At 39.6% G+C, this 15,771-nt stretch overlaps 1 protein-coding gene across 5 annotated transcripts; it reads right to left on the reverse strand.

The window, feature by feature from the left end:
- Nucleotides 1-12: 12 nt before the first annotated feature.
- TMEM237 (transmembrane protein 237) lies at nt 13-15,202 on the reverse strand. 5 transcript variants are annotated; one of them, XM_027880128.1, is made up of 13 exons: nt 15,172-15,202; nt 12,881-12,912; nt 11,964-11,974; nt 11,387-11,443; nt 9,860-9,973; nt 9,362-9,476; nt 8,636-8,796; nt 7,925-8,048; nt 6,767-6,958; nt 6,283-6,356; nt 5,722-5,815; nt 4,404-4,525; nt 13-2,816 (listed from the first exon to the last, which is right to left on the reverse strand). In XM_027880128.1, exons 1-13 carry the CDS (start codon nt 15,199-15,201, stop codon nt 2,749-2,751), a joined length of 1,194 nt encoding a protein of 397 aa, XP_027735929.1. In that variant the 5' UTR covers nt 15,202; the 3' UTR covers nt 13-2,748. The 5 variants fall into 5 exon arrangements, with proteins under 5 accessions (XP_027735929.1, XP_027735930.1, XP_027735928.1 ...); XM_027880129.1 differs by lacking the exon at nt 15,172-15,202 and adding an exon at nt 13,682-14,259; XM_027880127.1 differs by lacking the exon at nt 15,172-15,202 and having other exon boundaries at nt 12,881-13,088.
- Nucleotides 15,203-15,771: the final 569 nt, after the last annotated feature.

Raw genomic sequence — 15,771 nt, forward strand, 5'->3', positions numbered from 1 at the left:
TTAGCACTGGGGAAAAATTAGACTGATTTATTTTAACCAGACTAAACAACTTGAAACAGGACAAAGTACAATCATTTTTAACTAGTTTAGAGCAATTGTTTAATTGCTTCATATGTGTAAAAACAAGAAATTGGCACCAACATATCCATAATATTTTCATTAACACAAATGCATTAAAAACAATGGTATGGAAATGCACAAAGGCATTTCAGTTAAGGCTTCTACAGATATTGCATGTTCTACAATTAAACATCTATTTCATAAATTCATTCTGAAACTTTCCAAGAAACTAAACAAAAAGCTCAGTTAGACTCATATTCCACTGTGAGGCTTAATGGAATGAAGAATATCTTGTAAAATAGATAATTAGTCATCAAACTGTTTACTGTGCTTTTTATACAGCAACCTCAAACCTCATTAATTTAAATATGGATATATTGAGATCCTTCCAAAACGATACACTGGAAAGGCAAACCTGGATTGAAATACTGATCACATTAGGTTCATTAATTCAATCCATGCTCACCCATCTAAACAAACTACTGTATTTCACAATGACAATGAATCTGGCTCTTGGCCAGCATCACTCTGTCCAAGGGATACTTGGAAGGCCAATTCCTAACATTAATGTCAGAAATCAAGCAATGATGTTATCCAAGTTTTCCCTGTACTGGCGTGATGCCTTAGCACCCTTTTGCCTGATTTTGCCCGTATTTTATGAGCAAAATTATACTTCTTACCATACCGAGATGACAGAAGTGCCATGCAGCAAAGAGAAGCCATTATTAGTCCCATCTTCAGGTCAGTGATTCTGTAACTCAAACACACCACATCAAGAGGAAGTGGGGTGGCAACCTACATGAGAACACTGTGCCTCAAACCACATCTCCTACAGCCAAATCATTACAAGAATGTGCAGTGCTTGACTGAAGGAGAGCAGCACCTTGAATCTCTCCATCTTACTGTACAATGCAGTGCCAGCCATAATTTCGCTCTACGGTTTTGCAAATATACATACACAAGAGCCATAACAATTTACAAAAGCGTTAAGGGCTCCTTCCCATAATAAATGCCCCAGAACACAGCCAACAGCTGTGGAACATCTTTTAATTCTTGCAGAACTCTTTTCCCTCACAGCCAGGATTACAACAGCATTTAAAAGATGTCATGAACATCGAACTTTTGAATAACTTAAATTTGCTGGATGGACATAAGAGAACCCAAGTCCTCAGTAGGGCAGCAACAGCCCTAATTGTTCATGTTCCCATGTTTGTTTTGAAGCAACTCAGGTAACTGTAAATAAAGTTAGCACTGAAAGCACAAAAAGCTCTTTGACGTTTCCTTTCAAGTCTTTTATCTGGCTACTCTTAACTTCACTACTATAAAAAGTTCAGTAATTCTCCAGAGAACTTTAACAACTGCACCCCCTTTATAACCACCCGCAGACACATGTATTAAATCAAATAATGCAGAATCAGTATGTATTAAATAACACATACAAATAGTTTTTGGGCTTTAGATGACGCTTTCTTGATAAATGGTTTTCAAACTAGCCATTGTCTGTGTCTACTGAGGAGACTTTCATCCTTCCATATGCAACGCTTTCAACCTGCAATGCTTTCATTTTGCCATTTTAATATAAAAGAATGTTGGCTATCATCATCAAAACCCACCCACTGCCACTATTACTACTACATCACTGCACAGAAGATGGGTTGCTGCAGAGTTCTTGGTTTGCTTTAATAATTATTTTCTTGTAATTTTAGGAAGAAGTTTCCCATTCTATCCTAACATAAAACAAAAATTTGAGGGGAAATCAATCTCCATCAAAACAGGCAGAGGTACAAACATTTTCAACATTGGTGAAATTCAAGTTTCTTTAGCAAGAGCAGTGAATAAAACTATATGTTCTTGCCATGCAAGATAAGGAAAAATCAGAACACTATTCTTGTGAATGGCTTTGTAACAGTTACGCATCCTGAGTGCTGAGAAATTAGAGGACATGGATGTATCCTGTTGGCAACACAAACCAACCTTGGATTAGAAGATGTATTTAGGTGTTTTCATTAACTGACCAAACTGTTGCAACATTAAAGCTTCTTTTTCTTGTATCTACATCAACCTGAAAGAACTTGTTATCATCAAGATCTTTGTCAAGAGAACTAAATGAACATTACAAAAAAGTGTCCTCTTTTACGGATTATTAAACAAAATCTCTGTCAATTCAATCCTTTATTCTAGCAAATACTTTTTATGACACCTAAATGCAGACTATTTTACCAACTTGGTGGATTTTATGTTTCCTAACTCTGTTTTGTTATCATCTTCTCTTCCTTAGACTACTTTTGTCATAAGATTTGTTTTAATCTCTAGAGAATATTTAACCAAGTCAGATAAGCTAACTGCTGTCAGCATTAGTAACAAAAGCAGGTTGTTGAAGAGTGTTACAACCATCAAAAAAACACAGAACTCCTGATCCTCTGCAACCCTCTTTGGCTATGTAGGTAGCAATATTTACAAAATAAACCTTGACTTTTTGCACTAGGGATAATCTGCTTTGTAAAATAAAAAGTATAAAAGTTTTCAATCACATTTGGAAACCGTAACGTACATAAAAAGATCAACATGAAATATATAAAATACAAAAATACATTCTTTTCTTTATGAAAATTATAATACATAGCTATAATACACGACGTGTTGAGCCATCAGTCACAGCTACAATAGTTGCAGGTTCTTGTTCCACACTTATGGCTGGACTCTGGGTAGGACATCTCCCTGGGGAAATTCCTCGATTTCAGCATGAAACATCAATTCTAAATGAGAAAAAAAATAAATGTTTTCTTTGAAAACTTTCACCTGAATACAATTCCATCACTCCTGAAAAGCACCCTGGCATTCCCCCAAGCCTCCTGTTTTTTGTTTCCGTCATATCAGTAACGACTCAGCATGGCAGACAGGCAGTGAAGAGGCTGGCAGTGAAGAGCTCCTGGTGGAGAACCTGGCTGGGCACACCAAGCAGCTGATGAGGCAGCCCTGGTGGAGCTCTGTGCTGCTGAGGGTCGAGTTTTCTCACCCCTGGCTTCTCTTACGTCTCTGTACTGCACAGGTGTGCTTTGTCTTGCTACCTGCATGTTCTTTGTACAGATCAGGCTGTGTTTGCCAACACCTTGTCAACATGGTAAAGTTACACAGTCTATACGTGCAACAGTGTGGTTTATCTCCTCAAGTTTGAGATTCACGCATTTTTGCTACCCCATCCTTAGCAGACTAAACTTTCTCTACGATTTGGGATAAGTCCTAATGGATTTCTCTCTAGAAATTTCTGAAGCAGTTTTCCAATCTTACTAGGCACATGTAAACATCAGAAAAGTTCATCAAAACTTGAGTAAAATTCTGCCACTGCATTTCTTGAATAAGTATTATTTAAAAAAATAGGTTTAAAATACAATTTAAACATCTATTATAAATTTTATCATCAATGACTGTAAAGGCTGCCACTTAGTTATTCATGTTTTTTTAACTGATTGAGTTACTACAAATAAGCATAGTAACTGGGACCAGGTGAAATACAGACACCTGTACATTAAAATTCTAAAGCAATTTCAGGAAGCATCTTCAGTCTTCACTCTCCCAAACACAAATCTGTGCAAATTCACGGTGCTCTTGGGACACCTCATCACTTCTAAGTTGAAACTTGGGATTTTTCTGAACAGCATACCTTCAAGTCACAGGCTGCATGCCCTTGACAGGCAAGCTAAGTTATGATACACCTTTTGGATCCCAGTTTGAACACAAAAGGAAGAGGGCCTATTCTCTAGCAAAGCTTCTTCCATGAAAAGAACTTGCTTGCCCCTTCCTGCAGCCTGGACCAACACAAGCAGTCCTCGTTTCAATCCTGTTCTGCAAGTGCAAATCTGACTTTTCAAATCTTGGTTGTCCCCAAAATTATTATTTCCAGTGTTCTACTGGAAATAATACTGAGCTTGAAATGCATTAAGCATTTGCAAAAGGAACATTAATAACACTAGGGAATTTTCTAAAACACAAGTAGAATAAATACATTTCAAATATGTAAAATACTGTTAAAGTAAAACTTATTTTTCCCTTCAGTGAAAAGGAGATGTGCTGTCATATTGCACATTCCTGTTGCTTCAGACAGGACAAATAAGGCTTTTCTTTCCTTTTTAAATGAATGCTTATCCTTTATAAAACCAAACACAGACAGCAGCATCCTAAGAAGCATTTGCTGTGAAGGTTGCTAGGGGGTGCTTGTTTTCACTTAGTCACAGAATTTCTCAGGACTAGTCTTGAGCACCAAATGCAGAGCACTTGGTTCAGCAGATAAAAGCCTGAATAAACAAGCTTTATTATAAACAATTCTGTCTATTAATGTTTCCTACCTTCACTGTGGTCCAGCTCTGGTCGGTAAGACAAGAAGATCCAACTTGTCCCAACTAGAATAGACACTACCAGATTCACCACAACCCATGAATGAACAATTTCTTGCTCTGTACCTGCAGTCCTGGGAAAAACACATCAACCCATCGGTCAGTTCACTGGTACACAGAGGTTACAGTAATAATTTCAACAGAGTATCATCAAAACAAGCTTGCTAAGCCAGATGCAAAAACAAAACTACTTGTACTGTCATGATGGTCTTGCATTGCAAAGGCCTGGCAAAGAGAATGATTACCAAAGACAGTGACTCAGCTAAGAAACCCCAATATCTCACAGAGAATGTCCACTTGTAGATTTCAACAGCAAATTCCTTTTCTTGGCCATGAGACAGAAAATAAAAATCAAAATGCATGGTTGAATTTTACTGTGGTGAAAGGCACCACAAAATACCATCAGTCCATCTTACTTTGAAGCACTTCCTCATGAGTCAGCAAGGCAAGTGAACAGCAAGTCAGTAAAGTCTGTTTGGAAGCCAGTGCAAGGACCTGTGTATAGATGCTGTGGGGTGGATGAGACGGGGCTTTAAGATGGTATGATTTAGCTTAGATGGTTAACTGACACTTTTCTTACTGTCATAACAGTAGCAGCTTGTGGTTTTGTTACTAGAATCTAGGCTTTTTAATAAACAACTCAACAAACATTTATAGAAGCCCTAAAAGAAAACCCCAAAACTAACTGCCCAAATTTTCACATAAATGCTTCTGTTCTCTGTTCTACTTCTGGTCCAGTTTAAAAACTCGTGCTACTAGAATTCAAGCCCATTATTATCTGCTTCAGAAAGTACCAGTTTTGGATGGGATTGCCTAGCAGGAAACAATGCTTTAGGTTTAAGTGTCAGCTGTGTCTGCTAAGCCCATCCATCCTGTGACAGACTATCTCCTTCAAAAACAGTGTTGACTCTCTACAGAACGTCAAGCCCTTGAACCCAAAAGAGTTACCTCAGTAGGGTCCCATTTCTCAAGCTAAAGAGATTCTTAGGGTTCGTGCCAGCTGACATTTCCAGCATCATTCCAACAGGCTCTTGTTTGAGGTATAATGGGTTTGCAGCCAACATGACCAAACCCATCCTAGGGTTTTTATTTTTCAGTGAAATTATCAAAAATTCAGGACAAGCTCAAACAAAGGCAGGTTTAGCAATGAAATAGTTCATCAGTACTTTCTTTTATATATATTGTATGACCTCTTCCATCCACCAGTTTGACTAAGGTTCCTAAGTCAGCTACGTTATAATTTACAGAAGTGGTTTCTTAAGTTTCCTACCAGATGCTGCCGTTTTCCGAAGGTGGTGTGTAGAGGTTGATTTTGTCACATGTCATCTGCTGGCTTAAGGATAAGATAAGAGCAGCAAAGTACACTGGAAGAAATGGAATCGGTAGTGTCAGACATAAACCTCCAAAATGCTATTACATCATGACATGGTACCAATCACTACATTTTCTTTCCTTTCACTCCACTGCCTCCAATGATAGTCTCCCTAAATTCATTCTCTCTTCTTCAACATTTCTGACCCATCAAAGTCTGGTTTCTGCACTTTTGCAATTCATCAGCTACATCAAAGGTGGCTTCTTGTTATTCTGTTTTTTTGTTAGATTCGTGTTCTGTATTCAGAAGTGGGAAAGAACTATCTCACTTAACAGCCTCACTAAATGCTTTAAAAAATATGTAACAAAATGTTCACGGCCTTTGCTATTTTCAACTACTAAGTCACTTCTTCTAAAGCAGGAAATAACCAGGAAGGGAGATTTCACTAAAAACAGTATGTAGGAGTTTTCCATTTACCATATTTTCTGGACATTTTCCTATCCACTTCAAAATACTTACAGAAAGAGGCTACTGCTGCTGGGTCTAGGGTCAAAAAGCCCCTCACTGCAACGGAGGCTTTTGCCAAATCAGTCCTGATAACAAAACCAAGAGTCATTAACACAGCCCAGTAAGACAATGATACTGTTCCTCTGGCAGTATTCTGTTGTTCTTTTACCTTTTGTAAGATACTTTTTCTGCCTCTCTTAGTGCCTTAATACACAACTATATCCCACACACATGGCAATGGCCCTCATTATGCCAAATCCAAGAAAGACTGAAACAAACAATTCCAGTTCCTTGAAGCAGCATCCAACCAACAGACAGAAATGAGTAAGAAAGGTCTAGATGCACAAGTACACCTTTTCTCTGTATAGCCAGCCATGTGTAAAATCATTCTTTAGGTATATCACATTAAATCATCAACAGCAGATCAAAATATGCCATAGAAAGGAAGATATTGTACCCAAATTACACACACCTTTCAAATACAAATATATTTTACCTGTCAAAGGCTGAGACTGTACTGACAGACAGCAGGAAATAGAACAAACTCTGAGCTGGGTATGCTATCGTCTTATACTGCTCAAGCAGATTAGAAACTGTGGAAAGCTCATGGCCTGCTAAAATGTAGATAACAACGATGTTCCACACAGCATACCCAGCTAGGAAGCCATGGGTAAAGAGTCCCATCACCCTGAAAGAAGGAAAGAACATTGTATCACTTAATATCTTGAATTAGCAAAGACCTATAGATAGATAAGAGAGGCCATCTGTTCAACCCTGCTTTTCAGAGCCTTTCAGAAATTGTTTTTAAATGCTTTTCCTGATCTAGTTTTAAACATTCTAAGCAACAAGACTCCTGCATCCTCCCTTAACAGACTGCACCAGCACTTAAAGAAAACAAAGATGTTTTGCCTTTGCTTCATTACCGCTTCAGGAATCAAATACTTTCCCTCACTGCCTGTAGCTTTCCAAAGGCACTGCCCTTTACACTTAAGTCTTAAACTTGTTCCCAAGGTAGTCTTTTCATTATCTTCCTTGCTAAGGAAAACCTTGAAAAGGAAACGCAGGCTCACTGATAAAAAACACAAGAGAACAAAATGGTTGTCATCTTCCCGTTCTGTATCACAACACAACCACATATTAAAAAAAATACATGATTTTTTTGCTATTGTGTGCAAACTTATTCCCCCAGTCCAATTTCGCTCCTCCCTCTTTTTCACCAACCAGGATTTTTCTTTGAGAACTGTCAGCATTTAGGTATTTTTATTCTGCTGATAAACCTGATGGGTCAGTCTTATTTTCTAATTTTTTTTTGGTAGGTCTCTAATATTTTGGTTATCAGATCAGTCTCTTTCAATTCAGATTTTGTCTGAATCTTTGCAATATGACTTTATTAGTTATTCTTTTTATAACTGTATTTTGCATGTGATATCCAAACTAGAAATACATATTCGTGACAACAAATACCCAAATCTAGAAGAGTGATAAGCTTTCTGTGTTTTGCACCCTGAACCACCATTTATTAGGAATATCCAAAAGAAATAAAGATACATCTGATGGCAGAGAAAAGACACTAAATTTCAGGGGGAAAAAAAAAAACAACCCAAAACTCCAACACTTATTTCTGCTTATTTACATCAGAACATTTGTCTTTCACCTAAAACTTCGGTGCACTGAGAGGGCAACATCTCTGGTAGTCCATGAAGCCTTGACATCCAGAAGTACATTGATATTTTCAGTCGTTTTAATCAATTCTGCACGGTCAGCTGCCTGAAAACGCCCTGAAAGGATGAGGAATTTCTGCATTAAAAAGCTGTCAGTATCACAAGTTCCAACAGAAAATTCCTCCTGCCCTTTGTCAGCATACACTGACACCAGGATGCCTCTGTCAGAGCGGTGCATCCTGGTGGTCAGGCTAAGACCTGAATGTGCAAAGAACGTGCACAGCACTTTGGCAAATTACTGAGCGTTCCCTGGTACAAAAATAAAAACCCCCAAATCCAAAAACAATAGAAAAACCCAAACACCCATCCAAAAACTCTGACTGGAAAGGCATTTTATAAATAATAATTTCTTCTCAAAGTACTGTGATAGTATTAAGTCAAATAAGCTCAGCTGGGTACTTTGGAACAGCCTTTTGCACACACCATGGAATTCAAACATTCAACCAAATATGCCAGCACAGCAACACCAGCGTTCAGTGTTAACAAACTATCATGTACATTTATTTCCAAATAATTTTTGTTTTGGAAAACTTTTTTTTTTTTAAATTCTTCCCAATGCCACAGTATTTGGATTTTAAATACAACAGTGCTTCCTCTAATTGCGAGGATGTCCTTAAGTTACTTGAATCACAAGATGAACTTACGATTTTTCTCCACGAACACTTTGCTAACGGGCTGGCTGATTCCAGTGGGAGCAGCAAACACAGGCTGCTGATCTGGGCTCTTCCTGTGCTCCTCTTCAATGATGTCTTCCTCCTCCACTTCCAGCTCATTGGGGCTCTGCGTTTCGGCCGGTCGAGGTTTCCTGTCGGCACAGAACACACAGGGAGGCAGAGAAAGAATAGGAAGCAACATGTCAAACCTAAAGGCTCCTGTGAACACTTAACCTGTCTAACTTGACTGGTAAGAACTGACCAGGCTACTGATCTATATATATTACCCCATTTACGATTTTAAGGACTAAAGTTCTCATGGAGTTAACTAACTAAAACCATTAAAGCTAATCCCCATGTCAAGAGATTAACAACTAGAACAAATTGGAACAATTGGAGAAAAAAATATGCTCTCATAAAATCAGGAAAAAGATAGTAAGAATGAAAGAAAGTGGTTACACATCCTAATTTTTTCACATATGTGACTGAACTATTAGGCTCATGAAAATGTGTTGAGAACTGTAAATGCATCCAGGTATGCACAGACCAAACAGGTGAAGAAAGTTAGATCTTAACCCTGGAAAGAACTGCCACAGGCTGAATGGTACATGGCCTTCAAGATTTCATGTTTTTGTAATATGACAATGTAAAATACTACTCAGCCACAGTCACTGTCAGAGCTGTCTCAAATTATGAACTACACTAGTTTTGTCTCACTTTGTTCTTTTTCTCTGTTTGCGGACCACTGTTTCTTCAGCTTCGGGGACATCCATGCCATTTCCATTCTGAAATAGGGATGCAACATTTTGCTGGGTAAAGGAGGTCTCAGAATCTGAAGATTAAAAAAAAACAAAAAACAAAAAGCCACAACATGAAAGTTTCAGAGCTTTCATAAAAATGGAAATACACCCACTTAACTATATAAATAATTGTTATTATATAAACAGAGTGGCAAAAAAATTTATGATCTTCTGAGCTTTGAATGATGTAAAGCATCTATTTTACCACCTCCAAAACTGTACTGCCGTTATTTTCATGGAGGTTTGTACCCTATGGAATCTGGCATCAGAAACTGAAACTCTAAGCTGCCAATTACTCAGAGATTACCCTCAGGTGTTTTAAGTGCAAAAGCACATAAATGTTCTAAGCCAATCCCATTTCTGCGTTACCAGGTTTTATTCAGTGCTCTTTGCAATCAACACCTGCTTCACATACCAGCAGGTACTTTCTTCTTCTTGCGTTTCCTCTGTGGAGCCACGTCCTGGTGTTCTGGCGTGAGGGGCTCGCTGCTCTCTGACTGCCTCCGCACCGCGGCTTGGACGATGCCATCTGCAAACCACAGCAAAACATCCGGCAACCTTAACTCAGAGCCAGTGAGAAACAGGCAAGGAAAAGCTGCTGTTTACTACGCTGTGCAAATGTCTGTGTTTGCCCAGCTGAGCAACAACTGAGATGAAAATGCACTGGCTAGGAAATGAAAGAGTTGGGAATCAAATGCCATAAGAAGGAACATAAAAGGGTGATGGCTAACAACCCTCCTTTCACCCTAACAGTTTCATGCTTAGGAGGAACTTAGGTATCCAAGAAGTAGCACAATTCCCATTTGGGCCTACTTCAAGAGGCCTGACTGAAAGAAATCCACCACAGGAGAGAACTACACCTCTGTATTTCTCCTTTCTAAGTGCAAAGATTATAATGCAAGGGACAAGCAAAAATTAGCAGTTTGTTACAAAGTGATCCACATAGATATGTGCTAAGGCAAAAGAGCATCAAATCAAAGGAAAATTTAAATGCTAAACATACATAAGAATAAAGGGAGAAGCAGAAAAACAACACTAAAGGATGTTTACTCCAATGTGAGAAAGGAACTATTATACTTTAAAGGAACTACATTTCCGTGAGAGGTTAACATGAATTCATCAAATATTCTAGCACCAGCAGCATCAATTTGCATGATCAGGAAAAGAAAGACATGACCAGAAGCAGAAAATTACTTTTCTGTTTTACATCACATCTGTTTTTTTATAGCTCTTTCTAAGACTGCCATTTTTATGATAAGAACTGAATTCGTCTTTGTTTCATCTTCAAGTACAGGTTTACCCACCTTTTATAAAGCTTTACTGTGCTAAAATGCAAAATTAACCAGCAAAGTAACAGCAAAAGTCAAGGTGTACTTCGCATCATCATTCAGCTCACTGAAAACAACAGTAAACAAAACTTAATCCTTGAGAAATCCTGCTAGCAACAGCTCTACTTGCTGCATTTAAAGGTCTTTCAGTGAGGCCTCATCGTACACTTTTAAGCAAATAAAAGCAGTTTACCCATCAAACTTTTATATGGAGCCAAGTCAACTGGTTACAGAAATCCACTAGATTCTGTTAACATCTTCTGCTTTATCAAAATAGATCAGACTCATAACCTTGCTTAAAACAGTATGTTTGTTCTGCAGATTTGCTTCTTGTAAAAATGCAAAGCTCTGATGCTTAGTCATCTTTTAAACTCTTAACTAACTCTTCAATGATAATGGAAGGATTAACTTGTGACTTTATTTGGCACACGACTGAAATTGAGCCAAATTGTTAAATGAGTTTTATCTTAGTTCATGCAAAAATTCAAGCTCTTAACACATTAAATACAAGCATCTTACAGCTGGAAATGACTATTTAATGAAGCATGCAAAAAAATTATATAGAAAAAATAGTAGGGATGAATGAACACTTTATAGCGTTGGTAAGACCTTACCTAATGGAGTCTTTCCTTTGGGTTTCCTTTTTTTGGGACGACTGAGTGGAATTTCATCTGCATTACATAAAACAGAAGTATGGGTGCACAGCAAGGAGAAAACTCCATTTTCTTTTTTTAACAGCCATTCTATTGCAAGTTAAGAAATAGATTCTTTTTTACAAATTATGACATCCTTCACCTTTTACAGGTAAGATGATAATTCAGCAGTTCCCACAAGGAAGAGGAGTAGAGAAGATGGTAGGAAAAGAGGATTAAAAAATATGTCTTATGTGTGGCAGAGACTAAATACACACATACACCTGTGTTAAGTGAAAAAGTCAAATACTCTCAATAATGCTCTGAAAAATAAACTTATTGTTTAAAGCACAGTGGCAGCATTTCAGTTACCCTGATGAGAATAGCAAACAATAAAGAGAATAAAGAAAATGACAGTTCTAGCAATGGCAGCACAGGTATCCGTGCAGTTTAAACAATCAGCCCGCATTTAGGAAAAGTATAAGGCTCTATCTTTAAAGCGAGAATGTGTGGCACCAAAAGGAACTACCAATGTTTAGAATTCTCTTTAATAACTCACCTTGGCTTCCACTTCACATTTAAGGAGAAAAGGTGTTGGCATGCAGTGTAAAAGGAACAAAGACGAGAAAAAAGTTAATTTTGAATGAATTAGAATTCACCACAGTGAAATTCACAATGCTGCTTCTGTGATTCCTTCCTTATCCTTGCTTCTCTTTCCGGGCAGTTGTTACAACAGGGTTAAGGGTACAAAGCAATCATCAAGACTCAACACTTTGTTGGTGACTAGGCACAGCTTCTTGATTGGCTGGCTGGGGATCAGATTAAAACCTTTAATCACCTGGCTAATTAAAACTTGTCTTACTGCCTGATATATAACAAACCAACAAAAGTTATAAAACAGTTGAGCCCATACATGATTAAAAGGACACTATATGCCATCAACCATAAACACCACATTTACTTTCAGGTACTTTGAAAGAATTCTAAAGTATTGTGTTATAACAACTCTACTTCCACACTGAAAAAAAGCCCAATTTTTTACCTGTGCTACATCAAACTAGTAGACACCTATATATTCAAGAATATCTAGTCGTCAGAAATTCCTCTTCTGAAGGATTTGTGATTCAAATAAACAAAAGAACATGTAACAAAACAAAGAGGGAAGTGAGAAGAGCTTGAAAAGGACATCACTTCAACTACAGTACATTAAAACTGTAATATTTGCCTGAAGCTTTTTAAATCTCTCAGTATTAAAACTGAAGTGATATAGTAAAATTTCTCAGCTTCTGTAAAGCTTTAAAATGCTTTGCATTCCTTGCCAAGTGTTTTGGGACAAAAATTAGAAAAAGAAGCAATTATTTTTAAAACTGTTATGACACTCATATGTTTAATTAACTTATTTCTCTTAATGTCATTACTTTTAAAATCACTGCAGTGCAGCACCACGACCAGTTCCACAGAATGCACTGATTTTACCTTGGCACTGGAGGGAGGGCACGAGGCGGGCACTGAAAGACAAGAGAGAGACAAAAGTCAACCTCTGTCAGCATAAAACTACCTCTCAGAAAACAGCTGTTTCCAGGCGAGGTCGGAACACACCAGGTATGTTTTGCTTTGTATGCCCCCTAAATGGCTAGACATTCCTGGTGGAGATGTTACATAAAAGCAATAACTAAAAGATGCTGCAATAATATGTCTTTACCAGAGTTCTGATGGGCACTGCATTAGGGACGGGTACCTAACATCTGTGTGTGAGGCACAGCTTGCATTTCAACTTCATTTGGATAATTTTCACTTTTCATGTAAGGTACCACCTTCATGAGAAAGCTTATCAGTCATCCTGTTTAAATATCGGAATACTGCAATAATTTATGCATTCAATACACTTGTACAGTATACAGCGTGAGCTCACAGCATACTTTCTATTAATGAACATGTAAATTCAGAACGATAGTAAAGTCAATTAAAGGAAATAAGCTCAGTTATGAAAATACATTTAAATGTTATAAAATGTTATTTTTCATTTTTACTCACTTTCATATTTACCAGCAGGTCAAACACGACTAAAATCTAAAAATATCTCCTGATAATAATCTGAAACTGAGCTTGTACCTTTCTCTCATCTGGAAAAAGGCAGTTAACTTTTAGATATTGTATTATACAATTATACTGAAAGAGTATACGCAAATAAGTCTTTCTCATGCTCAAAAAATGCAGTTGATACCAGAAATAAAAAGGGCTGTAAGACTGGTAAGACTCAAGGATCCACAAACTTACCACTTGCTTCTTTCCCATATCATTTGAAGCTGCTCCCTGAAAGAGGCACTGTGAACTGGTCTATGCTCCCTAACGCTGCTCACATTGAACCTCAGCTAATTCTGAACTAAAAATAAACTTCAGGCAGCCAGGATTAGCTGGACATGAACCTTCCTGCCCCAGGGTTAGGACCCAGCACTACTCCCGTTTGAAACAAGGGCAGTTTGTTCCGTGGCACCGGACGTTACTTGCACTAAAAAGCTCGTAACTCCACTTGATGGTACAGGTTCCTGTAAGCAAATTTGACTTTGGTTTGGTTAATCAAAGTAAAGGAGACACCTCGTGCAAGGAAGGGTTTGTGGGATTAGACCTCAGATCTCTCACTTGGATTTTGGCCACGTGAAGACTGACAGCAAGTGCCATTTATACAGGTAAGGAACTGCACACCCTAAGCAGCCCCCAGGACTGGCCACAGCATACAGCTGTATGAAAAAAATACTGGTAAAGGTCAGAGCTCATTACTTTTATTGTTCACTATATTCTTGTGGCAGGAAATACTAAATGTTTAGGATACTTGATATTTTAAAAAACTAAGAGCTACAAAACCCATAAAAACAAACCAACCAACCAAAACCACAAACCAGCATTCTCTACCTGTGCCGTAGTATGTCTGTATTCTGTAGGACCTACTTTATTGCCTTCTACAAAACAACTGAAAAGTGAATTGATTTCTGTCATCATTTATTCCTTGCAACAAAGGCAAGCAGGCAGTGGTGAATACTCATCTGTCCCATCTGTATGACAGTCCCCAGCTCTGCCATACAGATACCAGCTTTGGTCTGTTTGCTGTTTCGCTCACTCCAAGCTCCATAGAAAGGGTGAGTTTGGGGACAGGTTTCCAGAGGCATTTTGTTACCGACAAAAGAGCTGCTGAATGCTCTAAGGTAGCCATGGTGCCCCTAAAGGCAAGAGACTCTCTCAAAGCAGCAGCCGCTGCCTCATTCAAACCCTGTGTTTGCACACGTGAGCCACGCCACAAGACGGTGGGACACACCTGGAAACTCAGGGCGGGAAAACCGAGCTACCCAACCCCGCTGGTGTCCATTCCAGGATACGGGGCAGAAAAGGTTTAAAAGACCTCAGAGTTTAAAAACACTGAACCAGCCCTTACAGATTAAATGCTCTGCAGATTATCTTTTGAGAGATTTATATAAAACACGAAAACAATGAGGAAATGCTTGCTTGCCACTCCAGCAGAGGTGAGCAGAAACGTGCCACGCTGCATCGGGAGATATCCCCCTCCGGCTCCCGAGCGGAGCGGGGATGCAGGACGGCGCTTCCTCTCAGTCTCTCGGCAGCAGCTGCTGCTGCCACCGAGGGCTCCGCCACATCCCTTCAGCAACAGCGCCCGGCGGGACAAGCTCCCGCCTCCCGGGATCCGCAGCGGGGCGTCCCGGGCCGCAGCCCCGTTCGCCGCCGACCCTCCCGCCCCGGCCCCGCCGCGCCCTCACCCCGCCGGGGCCCGCCCGCCGCTCCGCCATGGGCCGCGCCCGCCCGAACCGGCTCCGGCTCCGGCTTCGGCTCCGGCTTCGGCTCCGGCTGCGGGGGAGGAGCCGCCGCTCCTTCCGCCCCGCGCCGCGGCTGCGCCCCCCCAGCGGCGGGGAGGGCTCGGCCCCGCTCACATCGGCTGCGCCGCCTCCCCCTCGGCTAGCCCAGCTCACGGGAACGGCCGGCCTTCTCGTCCTTCGGGATGCGGGCGAGCAAAACCAAACGCTCGAAAATGGAAACACGTGTCTGGCCAACTTCAGCTTGTAGCCTGGGTCACAAACAAAAAGGTAGAAAATAACACATGGAAAAAAGGCAAACAGAAAGAGTCGACAAATGCCAGACTAGGCAGAAGTGGGGACCAGCATGGACCAGAAGCACAGATCTGGCTCTTATCTCGCCCTCCAGTGTACTTACCCTGCATCAGTGACATGTTGGCATTTCAGTCTCTCCAGTTTTACCTCTAAACAAGGAATACAACCCCTGGCTCTAGAACAAGCAGGCATGGTGGCAGCTGTAATATTTGACTTTAAATAACCTCCCTCTAGACTGCTTTACTTGCATTT

Source organism: Empidonax traillii, unplaced genomic scaffold, assembly GCF_003031625.1.
Source record: "Empidonax traillii isolate 1590-97213 ecotype Southwest subspecies unplaced genomic scaffold, ASM303162v1 scaffold65:size4453928, whole genome shotgun sequence".
Lineage (NCBI taxonomy): Eukaryota > Metazoa > Chordata > Aves > Passeriformes > Tyrannidae > Empidonax > Empidonax traillii.